Source organism: Babesia bovis, chromosome 3 (assembly GCF_000165395.2).
Source record: "Babesia bovis T2Bo chromosome 3, whole genome shotgun sequence".
In the NCBI taxonomy this organism is placed as follows: Eukaryota; Apicomplexa; class Aconoidasida; order Piroplasmida; family Babesiidae; genus Babesia; species Babesia bovis.
The window spans coordinates 2,329,497-2,345,112 of NC_010575.1; the positions used below are offsets into that span (position 1 = coordinate 2,329,497).

General features: G+C 39.8%; 6 protein-coding genes across 6 annotated transcripts; 2 read left to right on the forward strand and 4 right to left on the reverse strand.

Annotated features, from left to right (window-relative positions):
• The first annotated feature begins 469 nt into the window (after nucleotides 1–469).
• Nucleotides 470–6,527, forward strand: BBOV_III010910 (phosphatidylinositol-4-phosphate 5-kinase family protein). The gene has a single exon (XM_001612161.2). The coding sequence runs from the start codon at nucleotides 500–502 to the stop codon at nucleotides 6,485–6,487; it is 5,988 nt and encodes a 1,995-aa protein (XP_001612211.1). The 5' UTR covers nucleotides 470–499; the 3' UTR covers nucleotides 6,488–6,527.
• BBOV_III010920 (uncharacterized protein) lies at nucleotides 6,491–10,482 on the reverse strand. The gene is made up of 3 exons (XM_001612162.1): nucleotides 10,263–10,482; nucleotides 10,194–10,226; nucleotides 6,491–10,152 (listed from the first exon to the last, which is right to left on the reverse strand). The coding sequence occupies exons 1-3, from the start codon at nucleotides 10,387–10,389 to the stop codon at nucleotides 6,728–6,730; spliced, it is 3,585 nt and encodes a 1,194-aa protein (XP_001612212.1). The 5' UTR covers nucleotides 10,390–10,482; the 3' UTR covers nucleotides 6,491–6,727.
• A 258-nt stretch (nucleotides 10,483–10,740) lies between these two features.
• Nucleotides 10,741–11,239, reverse strand: BBOV_III010930 (Nuclear transport factor 2 family protein). Its single transcript, XM_001612163.1, has 2 exons — nucleotides 11,146–11,239; nucleotides 10,741–11,109 (listed from the first exon to the last, which is right to left on the reverse strand). The coding sequence occupies exons 1-2, from the start codon at nucleotides 11,226–11,228 to the stop codon at nucleotides 10,818–10,820; spliced, it is 375 nt and encodes a 124-aa protein (XP_001612213.1). The 5' UTR covers nucleotides 11,229–11,239; the 3' UTR covers nucleotides 10,741–10,817.
• A 576-nt stretch (nucleotides 11,240–11,815) lies between these two features.
• Nucleotides 11,816–12,885, forward strand: BBOV_III010940 (peptidyl-prolyl isomerase cyclophilin family protein). Its single transcript, XM_001612164.2, has 2 exons — nucleotides 11,816–12,203; nucleotides 12,524–12,885. The coding sequence occupies exons 1-2, from the start codon at nucleotides 11,928–11,930 to the stop codon at nucleotides 12,833–12,835; spliced, it is 588 nt and encodes a 195-aa protein (XP_001612214.1). The 5' UTR covers nucleotides 11,816–11,927; the 3' UTR covers nucleotides 12,836–12,885.
• Nucleotides 12,886–13,120: 235 nt separating this feature from the next.
• Nucleotides 13,121–14,002, reverse strand: BBOV_III010950 (large subunit ribosomal protein L25). Its single transcript, XM_001612165.2, has one exon. It carries the CDS (start codon nucleotides 13,960–13,962, stop codon nucleotides 13,171–13,173), a length of 792 nt encoding a protein of 263 aa, XP_001612215.1. The 5' UTR covers nucleotides 13,963–14,002; the 3' UTR covers nucleotides 13,121–13,170.
• Nucleotides 13,916–15,534, reverse strand: BBOV_III010960 (aminotransferase classes I and II family protein). The gene is made up of 4 exons (XM_001612166.2): nucleotides 15,352–15,534; nucleotides 15,076–15,316; nucleotides 14,446–14,865; nucleotides 13,916–14,408 (listed from the first exon to the last, which is right to left on the reverse strand). The coding sequence occupies exons 1-4, from the start codon at nucleotides 15,495–15,497 to the stop codon at nucleotides 13,986–13,988; spliced, it is 1,230 nt and encodes a 409-aa protein (XP_001612216.1). The 5' UTR covers nucleotides 15,498–15,534; the 3' UTR covers nucleotides 13,916–13,985.
• Between the last annotated feature and the right edge of the window lie 82 nt (nucleotides 15,535–15,616).

Genomic DNA, 15,616 nt, shown 5'->3' on the forward strand with positions numbered 1-15,616 from the left:
ACTGTTTTATATTCATATAATAACACGTTAGAGTATACCTCATATGATATAATGTTGAAATATTGATACAAATATCTTCTAGAACCACTGAAAATCATATTTTATAAGATACACTATTCTATTCATTGGCATATATTATAAGACACTCAACCACTGATCCTGTAGACATAGGAGGAAATATTTTTTAATTTCTGAGTAATGAAATATGCCTTCAGGGATTATTCTGGATAATGGTTGATCATGTCACACTGTCGGTATATTGCACTGTAGCAATCATTAATCGAAATATAACTCATAAAGGCAGCGAACTATAACGAGAATACATAGTGAAGCATTTGGAATAATGTTATAATTAGATGAGTATGGAATCTGTAATATGGAACTACTTTATGTGGAGGTGTCCAATATATATTCTTTATTGCTGTGAATAACACCGATTTCTTCATGCCATGGTCATTATAATATTTGCTTTCTGGGTTACTATGTTCTGTGATTTATAATGATCAATAAGACAAAGGTTGTAAAACCTTGTAGTAAATCATCAAGAGAATGGAGCTATAAAGATGACACTACGTATCGCAATGATACGCAATCGTCGGATTCTCCATGGTATGAGGGTATATTCCAGGAAGATGACTTTTGGCACAGCGAGCTCCTGGATCTGGTATCCAAATACATCCGGCATCATATCTATAATGATAACACTGCACTTCGCCTTTCGGATGACGTAGCAGATTACATCGGAAATCTTTTGCTTCGTTATGGTTTTCGTGCTAAACAAAAACATGGTACACGAGATATCATTGATACCGTCAAGATTTTACCGCTGCCCTATAAATTACATAGTTTATTAAAATTGGATACCCTCAAAGGTATATCGTTATTCAATGGATTGTGTATACAGGGTCGGCTTGCGCATCCAAGGATGTATAAGCAGCTTGATAGGCTTACCGTATTATTGACGCATCAATTTTTATCGTTTAGCGACACCATAAATAGTAATACCTATGAAGATATTTCCGATGTTCGCACAAATCATAGTTATGTTGACTACTATGTGGAACAACTCTGTAATACTTCCGTGAAACTCGTTATATGCACCGGTAATCTCAGTTTGGAGGTGGCTGAAAAATTGCATTTACGAGGCATTTGCTGTTTATGTAATGTCTCACGAGAAGAAATTACACAGCTCTCTTTGGCTATTGGTGCGCCTGTTTTGCCTAGGATTGCCCATGATGTTGTTCTAAGTCAGTATATCGCCTATATCGGTAGCTTCCAGTACATTGAACAATGTGGATTTGCCATTGGTGCTATACGTGTGGGTCCATGTTTTCACGGATGTACCGTAATCTACTCTAGATTAAGGTTACTTAGCGGGCGATATGCATCAATACGTGATTTGATGCAAATTGCACTTTGGCGGATACAGCTGCTATTCGATGAGTTACAGTTTGTTAAAATCCTTGGAGGGGGTATTAACCTTAATACCGCACTCAATTTACTGAAGAAGAACTCAACATCACTATTACGACGGTCTGCTATATATCTTGATCACAATTATACCGGGAACACACCGAGTTGTGCCAATGAGATAATCACTCCGTTGAACAGTACTGTAGAGATCAATGAGCAGTGTATGAATGAACATGTCACATTAACACGCCATCCTACATGTTCACGCCTTCTGAGGATCGAACGATTATTTTCATTGATTAAAGGAAGGGATATAGATCACATAGACATGATTCCACAAAAGGCTCCATTTTATATCCACTTCTCAAACTGGGTGTCTGATTATCTGTTAGGTACTACATCGAACTGCAGTGGTGCTCCACAGATTTGTGATATACAGCATATGGCAACGCATGCTGTCATTAAATACTATGAATACTCCACCCGATCTAATGAAATGTGCGGTTCAGTTGTATTGAAGGCACTTCCAGTCGGATCTTACGCAAGGGGTATGTTTCTCAATGATTTCGTTGGATGGTACACTTCTACGCTAGATCAAGACGTTTGCATAACATCTGAGCAATGTAATGAGCAGATGAGTAACCATACATTACACCTGGAAACGGTCGAACCAATGGAGGGCGAATTACATAAACGGCTTTCTATGGTGGTAACACGTAAAAGGAATTACTCAAGCACAAGAATGCATCTATCTTCACGCTGTAAAGAATGTAATGACGAAGCAACAGTCGATGTACCGCATATTACGTTTGGGAATTTCGTCTATTTACTTTTGCACAATGGCGTCTATACTGCCGGATGTGGGCATCCCCTATTTGGGTCACATTCTTTTAGGATTCAGGCGGATAAAGTAACAATATGTTTACACGTACAAGAGGTACAAAACTATAAGGTTGGGGCTTGGTTGGATATAAACCTGCTCAATGCTAACCTTGGGAATCTCTCCTTGGGTCAAGCAGGAGCTACTCGTACAGATCAGAGACTTATTCGTTGCGGTGAAAAATTAAGGAAGCTACATCAAACCATATTGAATACATGCGATACCATAGATACTGATAATCAGTCGGTATTAATAACTGATGAATTGAGCGATACCCAATGTAGCATTTATGAACATGAGTTGGATCTTCTGAACGTTAGAAATTTGACACCATCGTTGGATTTAGCCGTTAAACATCTCTTCAGCACGTTGTGTGACATTGTGGAAACTAGGTTTCAACAATTGATATCCGTAGATGATATCCAACATGCTCTTCCATGTAGGTGTGAGGTTGGTGCTACCTACAAAAACTTATTGTTGGACTCAAGGAACCAATGGGCTACACCATTCAAGGTGGAGTCTATCTCAGATTTAGACACACTTTGGAAAGATAGAAACTCTATAGGACAGTCCATTTGTCCGAGACTCAGGGACCAACTGTCAAATTCAATTGGTAAAGGTTATGGTTATTCATTTTGCCACAAGTGCCATATGGATAAATTTAACAGTATTGCTGAATTAGAAGTGGTAAACTGGATATACACAATAACTGCTACTGTGAGATCAATTGGAGTAAATCTAAAGTCGATGATTGAGAACCTGCGTGGTAACATGGCATTGCTGGATGTGCCCAACGATGTAAATAGTACATCATTAGAAGATGTAACAACATCTTCTCATCATTCTGCTGTTAAGGATGTGTCAAATAGTCCTGCGTTTTCGATTGCCACATGGGCATTCTCTGCTGCCTCAAAGTCATTTAGTGGTGCGAGAAGTCCCTCAATGGTGCTGACATTGAATAGAGAAAATACTAAGGATCTTAATAGCAATGATATGCGGAATCCAGTGGATACTATTAATGATATCGTCGAACGTACTCTCGATAACATCAGGTTGTGTTACATACAAGTTGTGGCGCATTTAATCTTTGGCGTCTTCTGGTCAAGTCCTGACTCGATGGATATATACACCACAGTGAGGTCCTTCGTAGTTTCTTTAACCTCCTTATGCCGGCAGATAATAGGCGATGTAATGAAGTCGCCTGTATGTTATCCATACAACAAATCACGCCTCCTGGATTCAAATATCTTTATAGATGACGCGAATATCGAATTGAACCCATCCTTGATGGATGCTCAGATGTCAAGTGCTAGAAAATATTCTCATCCTATGGACTCTAATATTGAACGTAGCAGACACAATATATCCTACCGAACCAGTGAATCAATGGATGCTGTGAATGAAGTAAACGGATATATCCCAGAGAACACCGTTTCACTTGACAATATTTTGCCTTTAGGACAACATAAGTACTATGTTGTTTGGGGATTAATATTTGCCGTTAATACCAGGCATCACAATTCTCAAACGCACGATTCCGAAGTACTGTATCCATCTATTAGCCGATCGTTTTCTAGGGAAATAGATACTGACCAACAGAAAGACGATTTATTGACTATAACTGAAACGCTGCGTCGTATTTGGAATTCTTCTACGATAGGTTCATTTAGACTCATAATGCAAGGTCGATCTGTAGATAGTGTTGCACAGCTACTATCTCGAATGCATGATGGTTGCCCTAAGCTTTCTGAATCTGTTGTGGCAGTACGTTATGGAATGCTACCGCTGTTGCGCCGTGATATTGGTAGCTTAATATCAGCTGCACTGATGTCACAAGAGTATATGGAGGAATGTGTCAGCAACTTCGTGCGTCCTATCAAGCATAATTGGTGTACACTTGGTAAACGGCTGCTGGACTATACGAGGAATAGGCGCTACTGTTATTTGAGATTTTCCAATGTTTATGTGGATTTCGAGATGCAATTACCTAAGCGTCGCATGCTCAATGCCAGAAACACATCACATAAAAGTGGACTTATGCTGAACTTCCTGATTTTCCGATACGTGAAGCGTAGTTCTCATTTGTTTTCATTTTGCAGCAGTGCGGAGCCTGCTATAATAGATAATGATTGGACACATCGTGATATGAACAAACATAAAAGTCGCTTTTGCTTTGAATCCGTGGTACAGAATGACATAGGAAGGACAACTGTCAGTCTGCTTTCATATTGGCAAATAATGTATTTTGTAATAAACAAGGATAAAGCAAGTAACAGAACGACTAATAGCATTTTGTGCCCAGTGACATATCCTTCCTACGGTACCCCAATCATAATTTGTAACAGTCGCCTATGGAATTACAAGTGGTGTTCACATGAAAAAGACTACTATAAAGCACCAGTTATGGATCACATAGTGAAGGGTATAATGAACAATATAATCGATACTAATAAGCAGTTGAAGGCTTACATAGAGTGGACCTGCCAATATTTGGAGGAGAGTATTATCAGGATGCTAGATACAAACGCTATTGTTGCTCACAGTAGTGTGGTAATAAGTAGTGCTTACGGAGTAAAAACCAGAACTGGCGAGCCACATCACATCGAGAAAACTGCAGGTACTCCTCGAGGATCATGTCGAGTTGCACGATCCTATGGATCACAACCTGATATGTACTTACATATGTATCGTAGCAAGAGGTGGACATTTCAGAGGTCGATATCGTTATTCATGGGAAACCACCAAAACGATTTGGGATTGGAATCTCCGGCAAATACAATGGGTACTCATGGTAAAGATACCGATGGGCAAGTACAGATACCAACTGCAGTTGAAGTCAATTGTCCTATATACGGAGGTCGAGGAAACGCTGAATGGAATAACATTGAGAATCGACATTACGATACTCGAACGACTCAACATATCACCCAGACAGGTATAAAATTTAGTGGCGCTACTTTATCCGACACAACTCTTCGCAAAACTCATTTATGGATACATAATGCTAATTTTTTGTGCCCAGAGATAACTCTGTCGAGTATTAATCCAAACTACACTGTGGTTTTTCATCATCCGGAGGCATTTCATAATCTTAGACATCTGTTTTGCGCGGATGATCTTACATTTGCAAGATCGCTGTCCAGAACATCTAAACTAAGGTCATCCGGTGGTAAAAGTGGAGCTCCTCTGTATGTTTCTTGTGACGGTAAATTCATGATTAAACATCTAAATCGCCATGAGTTCCAGTTATTGATCGATAGGGCACCGCGATTCTTTGAACATATATTTACCGGAGGAACCCTATTGAGTATACCATATGGATTAGTCTCATTGATACACAAAAGAAATGGTTCTGTTGCACGATTGCTTATTATGCAGTATGTCGACCATTCTACCGGCTCACGAAAACTTACGTTTGATATGAAAGGAGTGGCTTTTAAGCGAAGTGTGAGTGTAAATAGCTCTATTACAGAATGTCGTCCTCCGGAAGGATCTACAAGATCCAGGTGCTGTTCATTTGATTCCGAAACGGAATGGTTTACTAACATCGTTATGTTGGATTACAATTTCAAGAATTATACACGTGGCAGTCCAATTAGGCTTGCAAAAGATGATGTAGCCAGAATCTTTGAGTATCTACGAAGGGACTTAGAATTTCTGTCTATGTTAGAAGTAGTCGATTATTCGATACTGTTACAAATATGTCCATCTGAAGGTGTTATGGTCCTTGGAATCATCGATTTCCTCAGACCTTACACTTGGGACAAACAGATTGAGAGTATCGGAAAAAAGTTGGCAAATCTAGCCATCGGCCAGGAGCCTACCATCGTATCGCCTTTGGAGTACAGAGCAAGATTCTTCAGGTTTATTTCGCGTATTATTTGGCATTACAATGAAGAGACAATATCTAATGCAGTTGATAATAACGTTAAAGAAATTGATTTAACGAAGCCTACTTTTAATTGCAGATGCTCTTTCTGCGCAACAACAAAGCTTTTATATACTAACAGTGACGTGAAGTCACTGAGTCACTACATGATGTCAACATCAATCTCAGTGAGAAAGTATATTCAAAGTCTGGTTAGCAATGTTGCACCGGCAGAGGATAGGTATAAGCACGCCTGCCAGGTAGTAGCAATGCTGCAAGAAAATTATGAAACTGCAGCTATATGCCCGATAAAAGATATAACATAATCATATACTTAATAATTATACTTCATAATAGTGATTACGCTGAAGCGGTCACTGGCAGCTTCGGTAAAAACGCTCATGCGATGGCGGTAATTCAAATTTCAATGCAGTACCAAATAACGACACAGTCGTCATACGCATTGCTATTAACATCATTGATGCTAGAGAATGACAATATTTATGTCACCACACAATGAGAGTGCGTTAACCTTATGCATCAACCTATATCTGAAATGTAATCCATTAACCCACGAACAACGATGGATCGTCTACAAACATAACAGGGTCAATGATTTGCATCACAATAGTGTGAGGATCGGTGTAGCCCATGACAAGAGCGTCGGCGGTTATTTTACCAATGTCATGTCTTGGCAATTCCATACCATCAGCCTGTTCAAAGTAGTAACCGTCGTGTGGCAAGTCTTTGATGATGTTCAACAGCTGCTTGTAGTCATTCAAACGCTTGTTCATCTCTAGCATGTGTTTGTTTAGTGATAGAGTTACTTCCTTCTTGTTCTCAAGGTTGGCGATTGCGCGTGCATGGTTGAACATATCATGGACAGGGACTTCAAGGCGCATCTTGTCCATGCGATCCTCAAGCTTGCGCATTAATACGATAGGGTAGTCATGAACATGAAGGTTACGCAAGTAATCAGATTCATCCTTCAAGAACAGGAGTGGTACGCTCATAGTCTTGAGGTCAACATCATCGAACTTTGGAATCATGCGGAACTCGAAGTTAATAGTCCTTACATCAGCCGGGTTAGCAATGCCATATGGATTGTATCCGCTCATTATCTTATCATATATCGACATACGATGGTTTCTACTGGCGTTATCCATATCTCCATGCAAAAGTCTGTTGATGTTATCAATTTCGGGAGAAGTATTGCTGGGTATTACATCATCAATGCTATGGCCATGAAGCTCAAGAAATGAAGGCTTAGATTCAGCTTTCTCAGTGTTAGGTTCCAGAGCATTATCGGGTTCCTCAGAGCTTTGCAGAGATTTCACATCTTCAAGAGGTACGAATCCGTTATCATCCCATTCGCTGTTACCGGGAAGTTGAGCAATCATACCGTTTTCATCGACCTCAGGGTGAATGTAGTTGCGAGCGTCGAGAGTCTCTATTAGTATGGTATTGCCTTCGGTGGACAGCATCTTGAACAATTTTTCAAACGTTTCCTCTACCACACTGTCGCGACGGTCACATGCCATTTGGATAAAAGGTAGTTGAGCCCTGTCGTTACCGTCAATGTGTACATTTGACGAGGTAAAACCATCCAGGACATCAGACATGTCTTTGCTGAAGAGTGCTAACTTGTACAATGAGTAGTCATTAGAGTTGTCCACCGAAAGGCAGCTATTCATCCTGGTAAGCATTTGCATGGACAGGCATACAGCCATAGCATTGCTCACACGGTTCTTTTTGTTCGCCATTGTAAAGTAATCGCGCATTGCTGTGATAATTTCCGCAGGGCTAGCTTCCATATTCTGGTCAAGCACGTTACCGACGGCACCAGTCAAGGACAACGGGTCGATGTTCCTAGTAATGCCCTTGTAAGGGCTGTGAGCGATAATACCAGCTTGGTTCATGTACTTCCTGCAAACCTTTGCAGCGTTGCTGTTAATAAAACTCTTATACTTCTCACGGACTTCAGGGGTTTCACTTGGACTTTGTCCCATACGAGAGAATGACTGCATCAAAAGAATCCAGGCATCACCATCCTCGCGGTAGCCTTGTGACAATTGCATATATCTCCACTGCTGAACCAGTATAGCTGCAGTGGAACACAATGTGGCAAGTTGGAAGTTGCCTTCGGGTGTTTCCTCACCCTGGTAACCGTCCAGCCATGTACCGATCATAACGTGGATTCTATCGATTAAATCGTCAGTCGATAACGAGATAATCATGTCTTTGATTGGGCACATATGGGCAGTTTGCTTAACCACTGGAGGTAACATAGTGATATTGGTACCTGTATGGGAGACAAATAAATTCTTCACACGAGTTAAACCCGTTTCAAGGGCTTCCTTTGGGATATTAGCACTATCGTAGAAAGCCTTGGCAGCTTCATACTGCTCAATGGCAATCACACCGTATGCGAAATTGAATAACTCCTTCAACTGGTCGTAGGTGAACGTATGTTTTTCCAAGAAATCCTTGAGCTCATCTTCAGGCTTCATTAAATTCATTGTAGTCAGACCCAAACGCCAGATTTTCTGCAAATTAGGGTACTCCTCAACATCCTTAAAATTCAACTGATAACCATGAATTTCCTTAGGAACCTGACTTAGGGCAAGTTCATATTGAGATAAGACACGCTGCATATCTTGGTGGTTTTCAGGCTTGACGTTCTTCCTTTGTTCGGGAGTAGAGTCAGTATCGGTTGTGACAGGCTCACTTTTACGACTTACTTTATTATCATCAGGGGTTTCTAAAGGGAGATCTGGATGTCCCTCAATGAATTCCTTCTCATACTTGTCAACGGGATACCCATGGCTAAGAGCTACAATCTGTGAATCTTCACGTTTACGCAACGGCTCTGTAGCAGCAGACATATCCATGGTTACGCGCTTGTTATTAGACTCCAGGTTACAGAACATCTTTTTCCATTCAGGGAAGTTACCCATATTGGTGGTGTAGGATGGGATGAAGACATCTATTTCAGGAATTTCAGCTTCAGTGTTGACCTTCGAGGCGTATACATCGTTGCGGAGCATGAGGCACTGTAACAAACTGATGAATTTACCTCTCATGAAATCTTTAGATACCACATCCTCATAACGATCAAACAGCTTTTGGCGAATTGCATCGATACACTTGTACAAATGCTCTTCCTGGCAATTGTTGATAGTGGTTTCCGTAACAAGTACAGTAGCTGATGTCACCACGTCCAGGTGCTCGGTGTCACCTGCATCGGTTACGTGAGCCTTCAGAGTGATCTTAATTGGCTTAAGATCTTCACCAGGGTGATCTTGAGCGTCCACCTGTTCAATGCGATTCATGAAGTTAGACTCCTGCTCAGGAGTCTGGAGAGTGAACTCAGCACTACTGCCTTCGGCTTCTGGAGTTTCATCGGGTTTGGTTGTGGATTCAGTAGTGGGTTCGTCCGTTGACTCACTCTGTGTGGAGCCTTCCTCGGTCAATGGCTGAGCTTTCTCAGGCTCTATCAAAGGCTCGTTAGCAGTGTCCTCAGGTGGGTTATCAGCAACTTCAAGGCCGGAAAATGCAAGGTCTCGGAATTTGTCACCTTCTGGGTCGTTACCCAAATCAATAGATTCAGAATCGCTTTCAAGGGGGCATTGACCTTCGTTAAGGAATAGGGACAATTCTGTAGTGGACGAGTCTAATTTAGAAAGCTGGTCCTTGGTGACAAAATTCGAATCCAATTCAGTAACGACAGTTACATTCTTGGTTTCATTCTGCACATTGTTCTCGATTAACAAAATCTTGCCTTGGCATAACAAACGAGCAAGTGCAGATAGACGATGCAATGTATTGAAATTCTTGTCTAAAATAGGATCGAAAGCCCTTGCGCCAAATTTAGTTTTCACAATGTCAAACAATGCTGCTGGATTAGTAGATTGTTTGATTTCTGCGTCAGAAAACCAAATGATTGTTCCAATCTTGGCACAAAAGGACAATGCATCATTCACGGCATTTTCTACGCACACATTAGTTAGGTTGGATATCAACAAAACTTACTTATTGACATTGACACCTCGAAAACTACCTCGTCTGTGTATGTTTATATAAACAACAAGACAGACTTACCGAATTTCTCATCGACACGATCAGCAGTGTCTACTGCCTTCAATGATTCACGAGCTGTAAGATTGCCATTGGCAATAGAACCGCTAAGTGCTACAACGGCACCTAACGTTGCAACAGTTAATTTCATGTTATTTTATTAAGGTGTGTAGCAGATGTGCGACATTACAGTTTAATGCCATTAACAAGTACACCAGAATACCATACACCCTAGATCAACATATTATCATCTTGTTATTGCATATATGTTAACTCCAATGTGTCGATATTCAACGCGAATCCTATAAGGGTCAACCTGGAGAATGTACCTCCCCATAGGCTATTTATACATTATTGTTACCAACTTTTAACGGTTTTAATGATATCTATGGAATATTAAACAATATATACGCGCTACGTAGTATAATGTTCACCATCGTAACTGTTACACACTAGGGATTGTATTACCGGTGTGTATATGCAAGTAATAGAAGCTCATACTTGTTTATCACAAATTGATTACCATTGTTCTCAGTAAATTTATCAACCGTACGACTTATTACTTATTTTGTTCATAAGTCAACCGATACACAACCTGAAAACGTCGTTGAGCACAAAGTAACTGTTGCCGTTAGGAAATAGCTGGACTGCATGAGCGAACTTCATTGGTGGACTATTGTCTAGAGAGACATCACCAATGGTAAACGCAATCACACCGTTGTTAGGTGAAGGTTGGCAATCGCATGTTAAAATAGAATACTTGGAATGAGGGTTAGAGAGAAGCTTCTCCATGATCTGCTGCTGACCGGAAAAAGTGCCGTTTTCAAAAGTCATCATGCTCTGTTCATTGTAGAAGTTTGCCAAACTCTTCCTATAAAAATATTAAACTCCCTGCGCTATTACTTACCTGTCAGTTTCCATCAGACGGTAGTACATTTGAACAAACTCCAGACCGATCTGATTATACTGAGGATTCAATCCAACCGTCATTTTGAACGTGAAAATTATTTAAAATGTAATTAAAATGTAGCTGTATCACGTACAGAGTGTATGATAAAATAATATGTGTTATAGGAGCCTTATTAACTCAATAGTAAACCCACGAAGATGGGGAGGCCATGGATATTATAAACCCCAATATGGTTAATACATTCGATCTATACCACCCAAAATTGTATGTTACGTACACGTAATACTACAATATACTTATTATCACATTATTTTGTATCTCACATTTTACACCCTGTGAATATATACATCAATTTAATACACATCGCAATCACTGAATAATATACATTGAAATACGAATTAAATGCTAATTATGCACCTTTCTAACTTCCGTAATGCTTCCGCAACTCCTTTATTTGAGGAATCCACTATTTACACCTTGTAATTTTACTATTACACACATATGAATAGAATCACAAATATTTTTATGATCTAATCAATAAAAGATAATACACAATAGAATTTTAGTTATCAATGCCCTAATGTTATGTTCTCATGACTTGAGGTTGATATTATACAGAATCGTTATGACACACATCACATGTCTATCCAAGGAAATTTCTTAGTCAGGCAACTTCCTCATATATCAGAGACAACACATTATTTTTCTTACTGTTACTATATTTTTGCGTATACCTGCCATTATCATCTAACACATTCATAACTAGGCCCTTGTTAACAATGAAGTCTGTCACAAACTTCTTCACTATTGCGGCCACTTTGGTCATCAGCATTGTTGCTGCGGAATCTGAATTTACGTTTACTCATAAGGTGACTATGAATATTGCCAAAAATGGTGAAAACATTGGTCAATTGATTTTGGGCCTGTATGGTGATGAGACACCGAAAACTGTTGCTAACTTCGTGTCAATGTGTGAAGGCCATAGTGTAAACGGACGTATATACAGTTACAAGGGTTCTGTCTTCCACCGCATCATTCCAAATTTTATGATCCAGGTTAGTATTTGTCAATGAAGTGTATAACTTTTTTGTTGTAAATTATATATGAACATTCATGTCGATTATGTTTTCAATATACATGGTAACCATGGTCCATGTTAGGTTTTATAATCTAATAAGAGTTTCTTATAGTCTGAATTAAATTACATATATTTTGTGTTGTAACTATATATTTATATAGTTTGTATAAATATTCACAAGTTATATATGTCGTGATTTTGATCCGACCTTATGATTTTCCTTCTTATATATCATCGGTGGTTTTGCCTTCATATTATTGCCTTTATTTACCGTACGATATTCGCATATATTTACAGGGAGGTGACATTGTTAATGGCAATGGTACTGGTAGTGTTAGCATCTATGGTGAGAGGTTTGCTGATGAAAACTTTAACATCAAGCATGGTGCACCCGGAGCACTTTCCATGGCTAACGCCGGACCCAACACTAACGGTTCTCAATTCTTCATCACCACTGTCCAAACTCCATGGTTAGATGGAAGACATGTTGTGTTTGGTAGATTAATGGATGGTTGGACTACATTGCAGGAAATGGAATCAGAAGGTACCCCAAGTGGCAGTACCCGTTCTAAAATGACAATTGCTGAATGCACTGTCGAGAAGCTATAAAACAACTATAACAACCATTACTAATCATTTTTATATTCAGTTATACATGTGGTTTTCTATACTAGGTATGTACTACGTCATGTCGCATTTGTCTAATGTGGTGCTTAATTAGTTCGTTGCCTTGTCATTAATATGAAAAGAGTTCTATGTGTTATATGTACATATTAGACGCTGTTTGACGTGTTGAACACAGAAATGTTTATATCTTTGTCTAAATATTCCGATAAAATCGGACTACAATATACCTAATGTATTATCGGGTTGAATCTTCATTTTAAACAATTATCACTACATCAACATAGAAAATAAAGATTGAATATACGATGCATTATATGTTATTGTTTTGGATAGAAACCCTTGTATGTTAAGTGAATGCGATTGCCTCTTCTATTTATGAAGTTGGGGTCTACGTAATCTGGTGGCAAAGGCTGTTCTGGCAGAGAGCCTGTTTGATACGTACAAACAACCTCTTGTGTTTCTATGTCATAACTTCTGTGGAAGAATACACTATGGTCATTTGGTAATAGATGCAGTATATCTTTCAGCACAATTGAATTATAGGGTTCCCTATAATCCAATTTAGAAACATCTATCTGAAATGGTGGTGGCACAGTCTTACCAGCAACCTCGCATTTTATAGTGGGCATCATCAATTGAACGTGATACCCTTTGAGGTATGCGGGTGAAGCCATCAAGCCAACTACCGAACACGGTATATCCACCTCGCTAATTTCACCTTCCACATGGCGAGCGAATTTCACGAAATACAGTACTTTTTCAATAGGATCACACTTTACATCTGTTATAACACAACGTTCAATATCATTTCCGATTTTTAGATTGTAAAGCCTTCCTGTGAACAGGTGACTTAGGTGTCCATGTTCCTCATCGAATGCCAGTGAGAAGATATCACCACGCTTGATATAAACCTTACTTGGATATCCATGTAGAGTGACAAGTGCTGGTACTAGTCCTTCGGCCCAAAGGTGCTCCTTTTGAACAAATCTAGGCCAAACGTACGCGTCTAAGGTTGCTTCTGTAGAGCGGGTGTGTCGTTTAAAGACGTCACATAGCTGCGATTTTAGTATATTCCAATGCTCCCTTTTGAGCACACTTTTATATGACATTAGTTATATTTTGTTTAGCTGCATTACGAAGTAAGCACAGTGTGTAGTGCATCGACAAAGTAGTCAATGTTGTTAGCGTTCAAACCAGCAACAGAGACCCTGGCGTCTGACATCATGTATATATGGAACTCCTTTTGCATACGCTCCACAGCTTTGGCAGAGATTCCAAGGTATGCAAACATTCCGATCTGCTTGGTCAAGTGATTCCATTTTCCAGGTATACCCTTCGCTTCGATCCTATCACGAAGCTGGTTCCTAAGTCGCTCTAGTCTATGAGCTACATCAGTAAGCTCGTCTAGCCACATTTTCCTGAGATCAGGTACGGTCATTAAACGGTAGGCAATTTCTGCCCCGTGTCTGGTAGGAGCACCGAATCTTCCCCTACCAATTAGTTCCAAGTTTTTAACAAGCAATTCTCGCTTTGGAATAAAATCGCTTTTAAAGAGCTGTAAGGGGATGTAAATATTGTTATGCATAACCTACGCAGTGCATTATTCCAATCCTAGCTGAGTACAAACTCATGTTTTTGGAAAACGACTGTGCAATGAAGACATCCATGTCTTTTTCTGCAAATATTCTTGCGGCGTACCCATCATTCCAAGGGTCACCAGTACCCAAACCAAGATATGCAATATCAAGGAGTGGGATCAATTCTCTCTCAATCATTAAGTCTCTGATTGCTCTCCATTGAATTTCATTGAGGTCAAATCCGGTGGGATTGTGGCAGCAACCTTGCAAAATCACAACAGAACCGGGCTTGTAAGTCCTCAACTCTGACATAATAGTATCAAATTCCACACCTCTCTCGACGGAAGTGTAGTAGGTATATTCACCGTATTTAAGCCCCGCACATGTAACGAGGCGCTCGTAATTGCTCCATCCAGGATTGCTTGCATAAGCCATCTAAAGTTATTAGTGAAATATAACAGTATGTATATACAAGGAATACACATTTCCACATCAGATAATAAGCATATAAGCAACCTAGACAAACACCAACGCCACTTGACAATGTGTTAACCCAGTTTGATTATACATTTCACAAATGTGTATACACATGCAAGCTCGGTAACAGGATAAAGGAATATGAAAAAAATCGCGAAATCAACTAACCTCAGCATGAGGGAGTATTTCCTTGACTAATAATAGTGATGTGTAGATGGCGTTAGTAGCTGAACCGCTGTGGAAGGCCACAATACGTTGGCAAAACTTGTCGTATGATTCCTTGTCTTGATTACCCTTAAACAACAAATCACGAGCTGCATCCGCAAATCCCTGGTGTCCTTTTAATGGTAAATATTCTTCCATTTCATTCATATCGTTTGCCATTATCTTCTTAGCCTCACGTACAGCCCTGTAGTGCGTAACTCTCTGGTCTGTAGGACCTACCGGAATAACTGCGGACGACCTTCTTCGTTTCTGTAGGCACCAATGGTGACATCCACTTTATTAGGATGTGTATCAGCCTTAGCCAACGCTGCCATTGCAAAGTTGGCATCAGGCTTCTGCTGATGGAGGTGGTTGAAGAGTGACATTTCGGATACCAAAGTATTATTTGGATACAAAGCGGGTTAGTTAGGGATAAAACATTAACTGTGAATGCATAGATAAGCAATATTCCTAGCGCGGAATAAGGGGTGTGGGGAAATGCCTC

What these genes read in the sequence shown, in the direction of transcription:
- BBOV_III010910 (XM_001612161.2), top strand. Translation starts at nt 500, where the DNA reads ATGATCAATAAGACAAAGGTTGTAAAACCTTGTAGTAAATCATCAAGA.
- BBOV_III010920 (XM_001612162.1), bottom strand. Translation starts at nt 10,389, where the DNA reads ATGAAATTAACTGTTGCAACGTTAGGTGCCGTTGTAGCACTTAGCGGT. An exon ending in TCGTGTCGATGAGAAATTCG is followed by an intron (nt 10,227 to 10,262) that starts GTAAGTCTGTCT and finishes AAACATACACAG; the next exon opens with ACGAGGTAGTTTTCGAGGTG. An exon ending in CGAGGTGTCAATGTCAATAA is followed by an intron (nt 10,153 to 10,193) that starts GTAAGTTTTGTT and finishes ATGTGTGCGTAG; the next exon opens with AAAATGCCGTGAATGATGCA.
- BBOV_III010930 (XM_001612163.1), bottom strand. Translation starts at nt 11,228, where the DNA reads ATGACGGTTGGATTGAATCCTCAGTATAATCAGATCGGTCTGGAGTTT. An exon ending in CGTCTGATGGAAACTGACAG is followed by an intron (nt 11,110 to 11,145) that starts GTAAGTAATAGC and finishes ATATTTTTATAG; the next exon opens with GAAGAGTTTGGCAAACTTCT.
- BBOV_III010940 (XM_001612164.2), top strand. Translation starts at nt 11,928, where the DNA reads ATGAAGTCTGTCACAAACTTCTTCACTATTGCGGCCACTTTGGTCATC. An exon ending in TTCCAAATTTTATGATCCAG is followed by an intron (nt 12,204 to 12,523) that starts GTTAGTATTTGT and finishes ATATATTTACAG; the next exon opens with GGAGGTGACATTGTTAATGG.
- BBOV_III010950 (XM_001612165.2), bottom strand. Translation starts at nt 13,962, where the DNA reads ATGTCATATAAAAGTGTGCTCAAAAGGGAGCATTGGAATATACTAAAA.
- BBOV_III010960 (XM_001612166.2), bottom strand. Translation starts at nt 15,497, where the DNA reads ATGTCACTCTTCAACCACCTCCATCAGCAGAAGCCTGATGCCAACTTT. An exon ending in AAATACTCCCTCATGCTGAG is followed by an intron (nt 14,866 to 15,075) that starts GTTAGTTGATTT and finishes TAATAACTTTAG; the next exon opens with ATGGCTTATGCAAGCAATCC. An exon ending in GGATTGGAATAATGCACTGC is followed by an intron (nt 14,409 to 14,445) that starts GTAGGTTATGCA and finishes ATCCCCTTACAG; the next exon opens with CTCTTTAAAAGCGATTTTAT.